Raw genomic sequence first — 15,793 nt, 5'->3', positions numbered from 1 at the left:
CAACCAACCAATTTTCCCCTGCAACCGCTGCAACCGTGTCTGCCTGTCCCGCATCGGACTTGCCAGCCACAAACGAGCCTGCAGCTGACGTGGACTTTTTACCCCCTCCATAAATCTTCGTCCGCGAAGCCAAGCCAAAGAAGAATGCACTGAGGACTTATTGCGGGCCTATAACTCCTAAAAGAGTGATTACTTCCTTCTTGCTTCTGACTTCCAGCCACACTGACTCAGTGGACAGTCCCTCCACAAAGTGCTCCCTTTCTGCAACAGAGATACTATCCCTGATGAGTAATGATACCCCCCCCCCCCAACCCCCACCCCCTGCCACTTTTACCTTCTTTTCTATCCCTTTTGAAACATCTAAACCTCGGTACCTGTATCAGCCAATCCTGTTCTTGTGACAGCCAAGTCACTGTAAATGCCACATCATAATTCCATGTACTGATCCATATTCTAGATTCATCTCCCTTATTTGTAATATTTCTATCATTGAAATAAACACATTTCAAACCATTTGATTGCATTTATGCTCGCTCCACTGCCTGGCCTTCCTCATCATCTCACCACACATTGCATCAACCTTTCCACCATCTGCTCTATTCTCTCTCCTATCATTCCCATCTCCCTGCCAAACTAGTTTAAACCCTCTCCAACAGCTCTAGCACACCTCTCCACCAGGATATTGGACCCCTTCCAGTTCAGGTGTAACCTGTCCTTTTTTGTACAGATCGTACCTTCCCCAGAAAATATCCCAATGATTGAGGAATTTGAACCCCTGCCTCCTGCACCAATTCTTCTTCACTCACGCATTAATCTGCCATATCATTCTATTCTCATCCTCACTGATGCGTGGCACAGATGGCAACCCTGAGATTACTTCCTTGAGGTCCTGTCTTTCAGCTTCCTATCTCTTCAGGAGCTGCATCCCTTTTCCCACCCATGTCATTGATGCTAATATGGACCATGACTGGTCATGATGCTCGCTCTCTCTTTTCAGTATGCCATGGACCCAATCAGAGACACTCCTGATCCTGGCACTCGCAAGACAACAAACCATGAGGGTGTCCCTTTCGTATCTAGAGAATCTCCTGTCTGTCCCTCTATTTATTGAATCCCCTATTACTACTGCTTTCCTTTAATCCCTTCCTTCCTTTCTGATCCACTGAGTCAGACTTAGTGCTTGAGACTCAATCCTTGTGGATTTGCCCTGATAGGTCATCCCCTCTAACAGTATCCAAAGCAGTATACTTGTTATTAGGAGAAACAGCCACAGGGGTGTTCTGAACTACCCAACTCCTTGGCTTTCCTTTCCCTCTCCTGACAGACACACAGCTTCCTGCCTCCTGCAGTTTTGGTGTGACTATTTGCCTGTAGCTCCTGTCAATAAACTCCTCATTCTCCCATATGAACTGAAGATCATCGAGCTGCAGCTCCAGTTCCCTAACATTGTCTGTAAGGAGCTGCATTTCAATGCATTATGTGTAGATGCAGCTTTCAGGGAGATAGCAAGTCTCCCAGAATTCCCAGATCTCACATGACGAACACTCCACTAACCCTGTTACCATTCTAACTACCTTGGCACTAATACAAGGTGAAATAATAATTAATAACAGTCTCACCAGAGTCTTACCTTAGTCTCTGCCTCTTCTCGCCAAAGCCTCAACACCCCACTCTAACTCTGGCCCACTCCCACCAATGCTGCTCACTTATTTAAAGCAGCCCGCTCTCACACTCTTGCTCCAACTCCCATTAATATGGGTTTTTCCCAGGAGTGATACATATAAAATGATGAAAGGCATAAATAGGGTAGTAAGAATCATATTCCCATGGTGGGGTGCCCAAAAATGAGAGAGGAGAAGGTTTAAGATGTGAGGGAGGAGGTTTAGTGGAGATCAGAAAGAAACATTTTAATTTTCTTCACACGGACTGGAACAAGTTGTCAGAGGAGGTGCTGAAGGCAGATAGAGCCACAATATTCAAGAAGAACCTGGACAGGCAGAGAAGGCTACAAACTTAATGAGGACAAATGAGATAGGAATGAATAGGTGCAACAATCAGCGTGCCATTGTGGTGCTATCTGACTAAATGACTCAAGGGCTCAACATCAAGCCACGCCACAAAAAAAAGGAAAGAATGTATCTTGAAAAGTTTCTGCTGAATCATTTATTGATCAGCCAAGTGAAGGGTGTTATTTTTAAGTGAAACTTTTTGTTTAATAAATAAAAAGGCTGAGGTTTCTAAAGTTAAGTCAATTCTGGGTCAGTCAAGAGATCAGAAAATCAAATAACAGTTATTCACATGTCTGAAGAAATCAATCCCAATTAATCTCAGTTTTAATAGCAAAATTCTTCACTCTCCCTCAGGAATGAGAATGCTGTATGCGAGTTCTGAGTTGGTTGATGAGGCTAATGTGAACCTTTAGTGAATAGGAGGTTCTTCATGGAGCAGCTGGGCAGGTAGTTTGGGAGCTGGTTTGCTTCTTGTACTGGGTTTCCCCTGCTGCCAATTAAAGGGTTCAGTTCAAAATGCCATTTCAAATGCCTGATTTCCACAGTGAGGGTCACAGCCCAGAATTTTCAGGTGTCAGGAGGGATGGTACCCTATTCCAAGAAGGGTTTGAGTACATCCTTGAATTGTTTCCTTCATATGGCAGGTAATCTCTTGCCTGTTCTGGGGATCTGGTGTTAGTTGGGAGATCTGTGCGGCCTACTCAAAAGAGCTATCTAATGCCATCGGAGACGATACTGGGACTGTTTGAAACTGGTTTACTTATCCTGCCAGTAGATGTGAATGAGTCTAAATGGTGTTAATGATATTTTGAGAGGCTTTCTGTAGGTAGACTATATCTTTGAAACAGAAGGGCAGATATCACTGCAGACAAATAGTGGAAGTGTTTTGTCTTAAGGACTTAATCTTTGCACATTGAAAGTCAAAGTGAAATTTATCATTGATGCCTGCTATGGCTCTAAGATGTATACTAAGATATGGAAGTGTTTCACATTTCCCAAAGTCTTTTTTTGTTGGAGATAGGGAGCTATGAAGTGGAGGCTTGTTGGTGGAGAGGATCTTAGTTTTGTAATTTTCTGGATGATAGATTCATCTTCCTGCAAGCTGTGAGATTGATGTGATAACCTTTCGTCTTCAATAAATGAAAGTTATTCAATAATATTTGTACCAATTTATTTTGTAATTTTTATGTATGTTACTAATATGTGCAGTGTGAAATGTGCATGTCTACATACTGTGATCTGGATAAATATTCCAGACCATTTTCCTCAGGATCCTGCTGGTAATATTAAATTTTTAAAAATTTTAAAATTTTATTTACAGCTTAGAAGCCAATTCTGGCCATTACACTCAAATTAACACAATTCTGTTCGTTTCTAGAGGGTGGGAGGAAAAATAAATAATAACGCTGCCAGAGCTGCTAATAAAGGCAGCGCTGCTGTTGATGTGGACCTGCAGAGAGCAGAGACACAGTGCTCCCCATGTGGGGTCCAATGGCCCAGTCTGACTGCCAAAGGCTCTGTACAGGCTTTAAATGGCCTGTTAAAGGAGCCAAAGATAGTTTTTAAAAAATCCTGCGACCATGGGGTCTGGGCCCAAGATGGCTCTGCCTGTGTATGGCAGTGGCCATGAAGGGCTGCACATTCGGGAAGTAAAGGACTGGTGTAGGGCAACAAAAAAACTGGGAGACCACCCCATTTGAGAAGAAGAAGCAGAGGAGACGACCCAAGGGATGGTGATCATGGCAATAAACTACTGATGGGCTCTGCAGCTGAAGAACTCACAGATGGCTGGTCATTGGTGACTCGAGGAGAGGAACCCATGTAGGCTGTGGACTGCTGGCCACTGCAATCAAAGGACTCATGCCATACTGTGGACACTGACTCAAAACTGGCTATGGGGTACCAGGTATTGGAACCGGGACGCAAGGTGATGCCGAGGATAATCGTGTCAGAGTTCTGGATCTGGAGCTCGGTGAGCTGATGGTTTGGACTGAAGGCTGTGTGGCTGCAGAAGCGCTGGAGGCGAATCTATGGACACTTGGTGACTCTGGGGGGACTCTCTATTGCTTCTCTTTCTCTGTCTTTAAGGGGTTCCGGACATTTTCTACTGATGGTGAATTTTTAGCTGACTTACAGTAGACTACGGGAAATTTCATGTAATATCACATTCTTGGTTTTATTACATGACAATAAAAGAATATTGAATATTGAGACAAACAGAATACCCAGGGAAGGTCCATGCAGACACGGAGAATGTAGAAACTATTTACAGACAGTGCCAGGTTCAAAGCTGGGATTTTGGCACATCATGGCTTCGTTAACTGTGCCGCTAACAGTGTTCTAAATCAGGAATGACCACCTTGATAGCAACAAGGATGGCAAGATGAGCAATTCAACTGCAATATAACTATATGGTTATAAGATTTCAAAATAGCACAGCATTATGGGTGCTCTATTGTGGCGACAATGTATGAGCTTTGATGTTAAAACTTAATATGTGAAATACACATTAATGGTGCTTTCCACCATCTGCAACTGAAATTGCAAACAAGACTCAAAGACTCAGTGTTGAAAATAATATTTGTATAGACATTAAAAAACAACATTAACCAGTTTACAGAAGACAAATTAAAATTATAATGAGTTGTATGTTAGCAGCAGTGCATCAGGTAGAGTCATATCAGAATAATATTTTGTCCATACTAAACACATAGAAAGAGGCAATAGGTGCAAAGCATCAGAAGCAAGAGAACACTGCACCCCACTGGCTGTCCCCTTATGAGGAGAAGACTGGGAATCACTCTTCAGGAAAGATGACCTTGGCAATGAACCAGTGAGGGACTCAGCAGCTGAAAGATCCATTCAGGCTGTAGGCTGCTAAAGATTGGCTTATGGGAACCAGATATTGGGACTGGAATGCAAAAGGATGTTAAGGGCAAGAATGGGTTCCAAAGGGCCTTTGGGCACTGAAAGCTTCCTAATTGTATTGGAGGTTCAAACTTGTGAGCTAGGTTTGCCAATGGATCGAACAGGAGGCTGAGGGAGCACTGGAGGTGAATCCACGGACACTTGATGTATCCGAAGAGACTCTTTTGTTTCTCTCTCTCTCTCTCTCTCTCTCTCTCTTATTGTTGCTGGTGCCAAGCTATGGCAGTGATGTTTCTTTGTATGCCTTTTGGCAAGAGTTAAAGAATTTTGTGTATTATCACATTTAGTGTTTTGGTACATGATAAAGTAATTGTAAGAAGATTTATTTGTTGGCTTTGTTAAGCAGTTACTCATTGAGAAACAAACTCATAATTTCCCAAAGTTGTAGGACAAAATTATTTTGTGTTCATGGTTGTGACCTATTAGTAGAATTAAAAAATACAAATTTCAGTTTCCATAGTCAAAATGGATTGTAGTGAACAATCTGGAGAGTTGAGGTCCATACGTTGAAGACAGTTTACCTGAGAGGCTCATTTGCAACATTGCTCCTCAGTTTTGCAGTAGGGTTATCCAAAGCAAGATAACATAGATTTAAGGTGGCTAAAGAAGATTTGAGGGGAAAGACTTTTGAAAAAGTGTGGAACTTGGTGCCAGTGGAGAGGGAAAAATCAAATATAATCACATTTAAGAGACATTTAAATAGGCTCTTTAATAGGCATGACATAGAGGATGCAAACATTGTGTGGGAAAATGTTATTGGCGCATATGAGCAAAAAGGTTGGGATTGCTGTCGTAGACCAAGGGGTCCATTTATTTGCTGTACAGCTCAATGATTCTATAGAATTGTATCAAATAATTAATTGTTCCTTTATTTCTCCAGCTTCAAAAGGAGCAGCTGAGAAGTTAGAATAGTTCAACAAATACAACCTCTTGGCCCACTTATTCAAAAGAAAGCAAGAAAAAGATTTTGAGTCAAATTAATATTAAGAACTAAAGACAAGGTATGAAATACCCCTTCCCAAAAATTTGAAAGAGAAGGACATAACCAGAACATATGATACGGTGAACCTCCTTCAGTTATACATTTGTCACATTTAGAAGAGATTAGAATAAAATGTAGCCAATTGAACTTTGGAATCGTGGGCCCCATGTACTCCCTTAAAGTGTATTAATGAGTGTCGAGCACAAAGAGAGAATGAATACATTTGCTTCAAAATAGAATTTCATGTAGTTTCAGAAAATAGCTGTTGAAACTCCACTTCCCATAATTTTAAAATTCTGTCCTGGGAACTACCCCTAGCATTTAGAAATAATTCATAAAGTCCAAACACCACCCCATTATAATTAGGTTAGAAATTATAAATCATCTCTATCATATTAGGTTCTAGGTCTTCAAGGAGCTTCAAAATTAAAGAATTCAAAAAGCTCCTAACCTGAAACTAGCAAAGGAAGTGGTGTCTAGGTGTTGTAAATTTGGTGGATAATTGTTCAAAAGAGGCAAGATTTTGGTCAGTAAAAATTTCTAAAAGCGGATTGGATACGTAAATTTAACCAATGTTGGAACCCGATTAATGAGATGGAAAGATGCTGTCTCTCCATCTCCTACTCAATGGTTGTCCAATATGATGCATGCATATTTGACTTTCGAAAAAAATAGATTTTCTACTACTGAAATGAATCTTAACTTTGTTTCTTTATGGGGTTCTTTTAATTATTTTCAAAATTAGTAAGATTAACTATTTTCTAGTTTACGACCCCATTAAATATCTTTTTTTTTAATTATCAGGAGTGGTCTGTCTGTATTAAGCCAATAGCCTCTGTCGGGTGGGGTTTGATAAACTGATCAACAGTTCAATGCTTTTTTCTACTTTTTAATGTAACATCGGTTACAATTTCTATTACTATGTAAGATTTGTTAACATTCTATTTTATGCTCATGTACCTATGTAACATTTATATGATGAAACTAATAAAAATATTGAAAAGAATAGTTCAACAAAAAAAGTTCTCAAAGAACAATATTGGAAGGATAGTTAGAATCGCATGATGCAATCAACCTCCTGTAATATTAACTTCAAATGTCTGACACGTGCATACATTCATTTCTACAAATGGTAGAACTAGTTTTCTCTCTCTCTATATTTAGCAATTGTTATTTCCTTATTGTAGAGGTATGGTTACCATATCCAATGATCTTTTGTGTATTTTCTGACTTACAGACAAAATTGATTGATGGAGATCTGTAAAATTCTAACTTCTTCATTACCTGGGGACAGCTTGTAGTAGATTGGATTTATAGATATCAATTTATGTCACAAAGCCAGTTCTAATTATGTTGTTTGAATGCATTGATAAGCTGGTTGCACATTTCTGTTGAACACAGAAGTCTACAGACAAAATAATGTCCTTATTGTACTCTGTGCTGCTGTGCTTGTTGTCATGTTGATTCTGTAATGTTTTTGTAATAATGCAACATAACAGTGAGTTTTACCTTGTTACTACACTACTCCCCTCTTGATGTGTAGTGTCTTACTCCAGCTCTGAAGGCATGACACTGACAGTCTCCTTCCATCTTTTTCTTCCACTTGCTCCAATTGCTCATTCACATTCTTCCCTTCCTTTTATCTTTTCCTTTCTTTTATGGTCTTCATCTTTTTCTACTTTTTTCTTTCCTTTCACCTTCGCCCCCCCCAACTTTTCTCCCACTTTTTCCACCTTGTTGAAGTGTTGAATTTTGTAATCCAATAAGATTTTCTTAAATAATCAAATTTTTAAAAAACTGCTGGATGTTATACAAGCTTCATTTACAGAGTACATCCTTCTCTATGAAAAAGACATCTTGCTAAAGCTCGTCGAGGTCACGAAGGATTGAATGGAAAGAGCAATTTAAAGTACGGTTGTCCAACCTATTATTTTTCAATCAAAAGTATACATGCATCACTGCACTATTAATCTCATTAATAAAAATAAATGTATGCTTACTACAATATATTGGTCTGGAAACTTTAGAGCTTGCATCTCTAGTTAAGAATTATAGCCCATACTATAAGACTCCGATCAATGAAAACAGTTTTAATGTTCAAAAAACTCATTGTATTTATACATAAACACATCACATGTTTTAACAGGAGAAACCATTTACTGACAAACAGCAAAATGTGCCACTAGAAATGGTTGAAATAATTTACCTTTTTTTTGCATTTACAAAGCTAAACTGGTTTGCTGGAAAAGATAAGCAGCACATAGTACCAAAATGTATCAAGTTCCACAGCAATAAGGCTATTTTACATTCTACATAACAAAATTAATACTGTACTGGCATTAAGACAGACTAAATAGGATTCTAGTTTCTTAGCATCTGCTCATCCTTTCATTTCAAACAATTATTGATATGCTTGATGATATTCAGTACCAGAGAAAAAAAATAGATTGTGAATCATTCCCACAGTGATTAAAATAGTCAGGCAGTGTTTTGTAGCATTCCAATGTATCAAAATCATGCCAGTTTGTTCTTCAAATAAGGACACATTCAATGCATCCAGATATCACGAGGCTATAAATAAGCAGAAAGAATTTTAGACCAATAAGACAGAGGTAGCGTAATAAGATTATGCAGGTGAAATATCCACCAAAAACAAATCATAACATTTTTCCTGTCACCACCTTTTATGTTTGAGCTGCTCAAGAAACTAGAAAATAATGCAGTCTGCCATTTCACAAAAGAGATTAAAATTTCACAACGTATCAAAGATGAGTAATAAAAGTAGAAGCACTTGAAGCCCACAATAAAATCTAAAAGTTGGCACTGTTATGCTTGTTCTCTTAAAAACAACAATCAAAAATATTACCAGCGTTAGAGAAACATGGCAAGCGCCATTGCAAAAATTAACTGCTGCCTTCATTTAAAAGGGTTACACAACACATTCCACATCTATTTGATCAGTTGCAGCAAAATGTTGCATGTGCCCATGAATATAATGTCTGCACAACATTACTAAGGCTGTTGCTAAGGTAAAAATAGCAGGAACTGTGTTCATTAAATGAAGAAGCAAAGTAACTGTGCTAATAATAGTTCTTCATTGACTGAACCATCTCTGAAATTCACCTTAGTAACTACATGTGGCCATGATCTCTAGTCACTGTCAACAATACAAGAATATATGTTAATCCTTGCATTTTATACAATATAGTATGTAAACTAGACAATATATTAATATAGATGTATTACACAATAATGAACTCAAAGATGTTTGGATTTTCGTTATTTTTAAATTTAAAGTTATCACAAAACATACAGGATTTATTGTGACAGAGCCTGTACTGATAGTAGTTTTGCGTTCATTATTGCTTTAATCTAATATACCTTGTCACAGTTTTGCACTTTCAAAACATCAATAATCAATTTGAACACAAATAAAATTGGGTTACATTCTTTGCAGATGTGCCCCAGTTTGTCATCAACGGTATAGATTAAGTAGTACAAGTTAACCAACATTTTCACCTGTGAACTTCTGGAAGTGTAAGTTTTCTTTGCCTTTGTAGTCAAACCTTATAATGAATGAGAAGGTGTGCAAAGTATAGGTTGTAAATACCCCTTGTTTGTTTCTAAGTAATCATTATTAAAGTTCAACAATTGTAAACTTTCAAAAGCAAAAAAAAGGTCAAATTTATTTAGAAGATAGATAGAAGGTTCTAGTTTAGTTCCAACGGTTATCAGGGTCTTGAACCTCACTAATCATAAAATACCACACCACCACAAAAAGGCCTGCACTATTGTAATGCCACTTTTATTTTCTTGCTCTGTGAATATTTATTATTTATCTCTTGTATTTATGATCTTTTAAATTTAATTTAATGTATGCTATTGCAGTTGTTATTTTAAAAGTGTCTGTCAGCTGCTGCATTATATGAATTTTGATACATTTGTACATTGTACAAAGTGCATTACAACAAACTCATTATTCTCACTATCAGAGATTGTAATCATTGAATTATAGTGAGTTTCTTTTAATCAGAAAGGGAACAAATGATGTACCATCATACCTGATATGAATCATATATCTCATTAATTAGGATTTGGAGAACATGTAAGAATTTATTTCTCACCTTATGTCCAGAAGAATCTCCCTTAATGTGAAGCTATAATAAAATTTTGGTGCCAACAAATATTCCAATTCTGCAGCAAAGATCTGATCCATTTTGACAACCTTTCTGAGTACCATAGTTTACAATAGGAACTTTAGATCTTCACTAAATTCATTCAAAAATGTACACCTTCACAATTCATTATATGGTTCATGAGTATTTACCCGTTTCTTTGTTATTACACAAAGCTCCTGCAAAACATAATTCATGGATATAATGTAGTTATTTCTGTACATTTGTATGCGCAGAGCCATCATTATGATATCACCTTATCCAGCCACAGACCAAGCAACTGGCAAGAAACATCATTATCTGGGTAGCACAGAAACAAAAGAGAAAGAGGAGTGGAAAAGATGCACATTTTGCCTCCTCTCTCCAAGCTGAAGTGCTCTGCTTGGAAGTACAACAACATTTGTATGAAGCACCAGATTAATGCTGTGGACTCTGATGGATTTGGAGGAGGATCCAGATAACCAGTGTTTTTGTTTGTTAGTATTAAGACTGTTATTCCCAACTGATTGAAGAAAGTGTAAATTTATAAAAAATGTAAATTTATCCATGGTCATTACATGATTAACAGAAATTATATATTGATCAATCTATTACAGTACTAATATAGATTTTACAGAAGTATAAGGGCAATGTCCTTAATGTAAAATAGCATGTGTGAAATAAAAGGTGCTAATCTATGTTCTTCCAATTGAAAAAGTGTTAATATAATGTTATTCTTCAACAAACTGCAACTAAAATTCAATGCATTTATGCTCAAATGACTAAAAAGAGATTTATCATAAAAAATAAACTCTAATCTATATTAAAAAAAGTCACCAAGACAAAAATGAAAAACACTGCAAGTAATTAACAGAGTGGATAGAATTTCTGGAGTTAGAGATGTTTAAAATTTTGGGTACAAACACCTCTTTAAAAAAGATTGAAGAAGGGATGACATCTCAGACACTGAAACTCTTTTCTCCTCACACCCTAACTTACTGACTGACACTTGTTTTTAACCTGTAAACAGGATTGATAGACCAATTGAATAAGTATTTAAAGATATACATGGACTTGTAACCATGATTTAAAGTTTAAATAAATTGAAGTAATATTCTTTAAATATGAATTTTTTTGCCTTCACCAGACTGATCCTTCATTTAAAAAAAAGAGCATAAAATTTATGAAAGTAAAATGTTTAAGATGTTTGAAGGAAGTTACTCAAGTTACCATCTGTGATGGTCAAGATGTCATCATTGAACTGGGCAAATAACAGGAAAACCATGACTGCAAATTTGCAGCAAACCATGTTCATTTCTATCTTTTAATGTACCTTGTTTCAATCAAAAAAACCATCTGCAATAAAATGAAATTCTAAAACAAACTGCCAAAGATTTTTTTTTGCATTTTTGGATTTTGTGGATATTATTCTCCATCCCTCTGTCGTGTTCCAACTTTGTGCAACAACCGTGCACACTAATTCATGCACATTCACATAAACCTCTGAACATTTATCTCAATATAAATTGTTCTTCTGCAAAATGAATATTCATGTGAAGTCTGAATCTCAAGGCTTTTTTTTTTGCATTATTTAAAACATTTACGTGACATGGGAATAATTTATAGCTGCAGTATCCCTTTCATTGGGCCCTGTTTACATATTGATTGGTAAGCCATTTGAAAAAAACAATCAAATCTTAATTTGACATTATTGACAACATTTTGCTTTTCATTCATGGAAGATTTATTTGCATTTCACAAAATAATAACTCGGTTTTTCCTAATCATTGAAAAAATAGATGAACAAACTTGTGAGGTGATGATAAATAATTATATTCACTAAGAACTTGGAGTTCCAAGTAACTAATAGACAATTTTTCTCATCTTTTCTCCATACTAAAGTTTTCACATTCTAAATCAATGTTTCTCAACCGCTTTTCTCCCACTTTCACCACCTTAAGTAACCCCTTACATATGAGGTTCTGATAGCTCAGTGGTTAGAGCAGTGCTCTTGTAAATCAGGGGTTGATTGCCCCTTGCTGGGGCCTCATTTCTGAACCTTTACTACATCCGATGCCATAGGTGCTCTGTGGTTAGTAATGGATTACTTAAGGTGGTAGGTGAGTGGGGAAAAAAGGTTAAGGACCACTGCTCTAAATGGATGTGATTTTTTTCAACTACAATTTCAATGGTCAAATAAAATGGAAAATATTGAAATTATTTGTACAATTACATGAACAACTAGAAGTCTGACTCCAAGATACTCATGTTAAAATGTAAATGCAAATTCACACTTATAGTACTATGTTGTGCTTGAACAATGCCATACACATTGCTGACAATGCATTTCAATTATTTAGTTGATCACCTCATGCATTTAACTTGCTAATCCTCCATCTTTGGCAGAATTACCCATATAAATATGTGTAAAAAGGTCTGGCATTTTAATTAGTATTTTAAAATGAATATAACAATTCAAGTAATCAAAACATTCAATAGTGCTAATTAATGTAATACCCTCTGAGTACCCATGTGAAAGATATTTTTTCCCCAGTGTTTTTAATTAAAGAAGGATTGTTCATGTTAAATTTAATTAAACTTACTAAACAATATAAAATGATTCAACCACATAATTATCACAAGATTTAAGAAACCATTAAGTCACAAAGAATAATTAAATTTCTCTTCTTATTTAAGTGAATAAGAAAATGGTTTGAACATTCAGGGTATAATAAATTGAGTAAAACATACTCCATTACTGAGCAATGTAAAGCAAAACATCACCACACCAACATGCTTGATGTTGCTTGTATAAATATTATTTTGACAGTTTAAAAATATCCAGGAGCCAAGGTGAAGGGATACTGCAACTTAAATGATCTCCTAATGCAAGATGATATGTTTCATATAATGTATATACACATTCTTTTCAGCAGTTTACGAGTTGGTCATAGATATATTCCCTTCCCTGGATCACCCTACTTCTTTCATACAAAAATGGAAGTCCTTTTGGTCCTCATCTTACAAATTTACATTCATTTTTGGTCTCAGTTTCTTGAGAAGGTTTGAAATTTCACGACAGGGATATGGGAAGTAACAATCTTTGTTGTAGATTGTTAAAGCCTTGAAGTCACCTTTATCTGCAATTGTGTTTCTTTTTCTTAAAATCCTGTCGTGTGAGCAATGCACATGACGATTAATGCCATCAACCCAAGTCATTCTCTTCCCGGCCCTCTTTCTAAATACAAGTAAAAATCCATGTGATAGGAACCCACAAGGTTTAAGGCCACTAGCAGACAGTTTTCTACCAAAATGCTGTTCTCAAACTGCTTGTGGAATTCATGTGATTCCAACATTCTGAGTAATCCCACCTTCAACCAACGGAGAATCTTTGCCAATATTTGTTGACGTGAGCAAAACAAATTATGTTTAGTCTAAAGTCAATGAAGGTTTTCTTTTTAGTTTCAGTTCATTTAGATCATCAGACATTATACATTCACAGAGATGAGGAGCTTTGAGTATAATCACGCAAAACAAGGGTGTTGTATCTGGGGGATGACGGAATGCAAAGTGCAGATTCTGACACAGGAGAGGTGGGTGAACCACTCCCTGAATCAACAGAGTCTCTGAAGGGGGAGGGAGGAGTAAGCGCTACAAGCTCTTCAAAGTCTGTCTTAACCACTGAAGTCTCAGAAGTGCCATCTTTGACGCTTGTATTTGAAGCATCTCCTGCAGGCTGTGATCGACCATTCACCTCTATAGCTGGGAGAGGCTGAATATCTGCAAAGGTTGTGATGGGTGCAGGCAGCTGTATCTCCTTAGGAAGCAGATATGATGGACAGATGGGAGATGCTCCAATGACCCCTGAAGGAGCTGATGAAAGCATCATGGAATTCAGCTCACTGATGTTGGCTGTGAAACGGTTTACCACACTGCTGATCTGCTCCATTAAAGAACCTTGGGAAGAGCTGCTTCTCTGCACATGCTCAGACTGGAATGCTGACATGTCATTTTCTGGCCGGCTGACAGATCCAGCTCTGTGGCTCACAATGCTGATGGGTGAAGGTGTCTGTGGTACATATTGGACAGGGCAATGCTCCTCTGCCTCAGAAACATCATACAGACCTTTGATATTTGTGTCCAGATAGTTATGGCTGCTTTGCCGACCTTCAGAGCTCTTGGAGATAGGTTTGATGAGTACTGATTGTTTTGAGGTATTATCCTTTTTCTTTATATGAACAGATAGCCTCTTCCACAAGTGATGGCCTCGGGAAGTGCGTTCATTCTGAGCCCAGGTTACAGATTTGCCATTAGAGCTGGAAATGGATTAAAAAAATGGAGTTTAATGATATCACAAAACAATTTTGGTATATTTTTAAATCCATTCCCCTTTAACCCAACATAAAACATTTCTGCATTTTCCATTCATCCATAATTTAAAAAAAAAACATTTACAATTTAGAAACAAGCAAGAGCAAAATGGTGCTGGTGTTTATAATGTTAGACCCTTCTTCTAATTTCATCTAATTAACATACACTTCAGTTCCTTTTAACCTTATGTATGTTTCCAGCTTCTTCTTAAATGCTTCACTGTTATTTAATTCAACCACCATTTGGGGTAACGTGATTCACACTCTTTTGATAAAGAAATCTCTTCCAAATTTCCTTTTGTGTTTACTCAAGACTATTGTGTGCATATATTTCTCAGTACTGGTCTCCATTTAGTGAAAACTGCATTTTTCAAGGCATGTTTCAATTTGTTTCTGTGGAATTATTTGGTCTCTTAATCCATTTGCAATTTGCTTTATCCATCGCCTCATTGAACAAAATCCTTTCAGCTTATTTGTCGAATTGACTGAATTAAGGTGGAGCAGGGGTGGAAGTATTGCAGTGACCTTTAATAATGCCAGGGAATCTTAGAGAAGTGAATTTTGTAGGTATTTGTCTAATGTTAGAACTTCTAAAGGAATATTCATTGAAGTCTCAATATTAGAGAAATATCAAAGCCCTAGAAATTCTCTCTCCTCTTCTCAATCTTCTCATTGATTTTTGTTAAGGCTGAAATAAATCAATATTTCAAAAGTCACTAAATGTTCTGAAAATGTTTTTTTTTTAAATGGAAAGAGGAAAATATCTTAAAAAGGCAATTCCAAAAAGTGTTCATCAATACTACCATGAGCTCACTTTGAAATGGTAGCTTAGAAATTGAGCAGCTCTGTCGAGTTGTGACATATTATTTAAAATAACAAGTAGAAAGCATATTACATACCTACTTTTAATTGCACAAAGATGTGCTGTTTACACTTCAGACCAACCAACAGGGCCCTATGCACCTCCAACCTCCAGGGGGTGGGGGGGGGGGTTTCAGTAAATGCCTTGTTTTCTTTTCAACATGTGTAACAAATTACTTTTATGTAGTCAAAGAATCCAAAATTTGACTGTTTCACAGGGAAAGGGGCCCAAAAACTTTGAGCAGTGTCTAAGTGGGCTCATAGCTGAACAAAAAGATTGAGAATGGCTGCCTTGACTATTTTCAAACACAATTAAGAGCTCAACATCAATTTGAGCTCATTGTTGCAAGACCAATTTGTTCAGAGACAAAACTCCACACAATACTCCAGGTGTGGTCTCACCAGGGCCCTATACCACTGCAGAAGGACCTCTCTGCTCCTATACTCAACTCCCATTGTTATGAAGGCCAACATGCCATTAGCTTTCAT

The 15,793-nt window shown here is 37.1% G+C and overlaps 1 protein-coding gene and 1 long non-coding RNA gene across 11 annotated transcripts in view; one reads left to right on the top strand and one right to left on the bottom strand.

The window, feature by feature from the left end:
- LOC138739238 (uncharacterized) overlaps positions 1-10,771 on the top strand; it is a 46,317-nt gene extending 35,546 nt beyond the window's left edge. For 3 of the 6 annotated variants that reach the window (XR_011342114.1, XR_011342111.1, XR_011342110.1), the window contains 3 exons: positions 5,818-5,938; positions 7,748-7,828; positions 10,331-10,771. This is a non-coding gene — a long non-coding RNA (uncharacterized lncRNA). Of the gene's footprint in view, positions 1-5,817; positions 5,939-7,735; positions 7,829-9,376; positions 9,457-10,330 lie in introns of all 6 variants that reach the window. The other 3 variants (XR_011342113.1, XR_011342112.1, XR_011342115.1) reach the window with 3 other exon arrangements.
- A 2,113-nt stretch (positions 10,772-12,884) lies between these two features.
- The window catches only part of grm5b (glutamate receptor, metabotropic 5b), a 266,837-nt gene continuing 263,928 nt past the window's right edge, over positions 12,885-15,793 (bottom strand). For 2 of the 5 annotated variants that reach the window (XM_069890880.1, XM_069890881.1), the window contains one exon: positions 12,893-14,389. In XM_069890880.1, coding sequence (XP_069746981.1) covers positions 13,570-14,389 — 820 coding nt within the window. In that variant the 3' untranslated portion in view covers positions 12,893-13,569. Of the gene's footprint in view, positions 14,390-15,793 lie in introns of all 5 variants that reach the window. The other 3 variants (XM_069890882.1, XM_069890877.1, XM_069890878.1) reach the window with 3 other exon arrangements.

This window comes from Narcine bancroftii, chromosome 7 (assembly GCF_036971445.1).
Source record: "Narcine bancroftii isolate sNarBan1 chromosome 7, sNarBan1.hap1, whole genome shotgun sequence".
Lineage (NCBI taxonomy): Eukaryota > Metazoa > Chordata > Chondrichthyes > Torpediniformes > Narcinidae > Narcine > Narcine bancroftii.
Note: the sequence above shows the minus strand (reverse complement) of the source record. Positions and strands in the feature narration are given on the sequence as shown.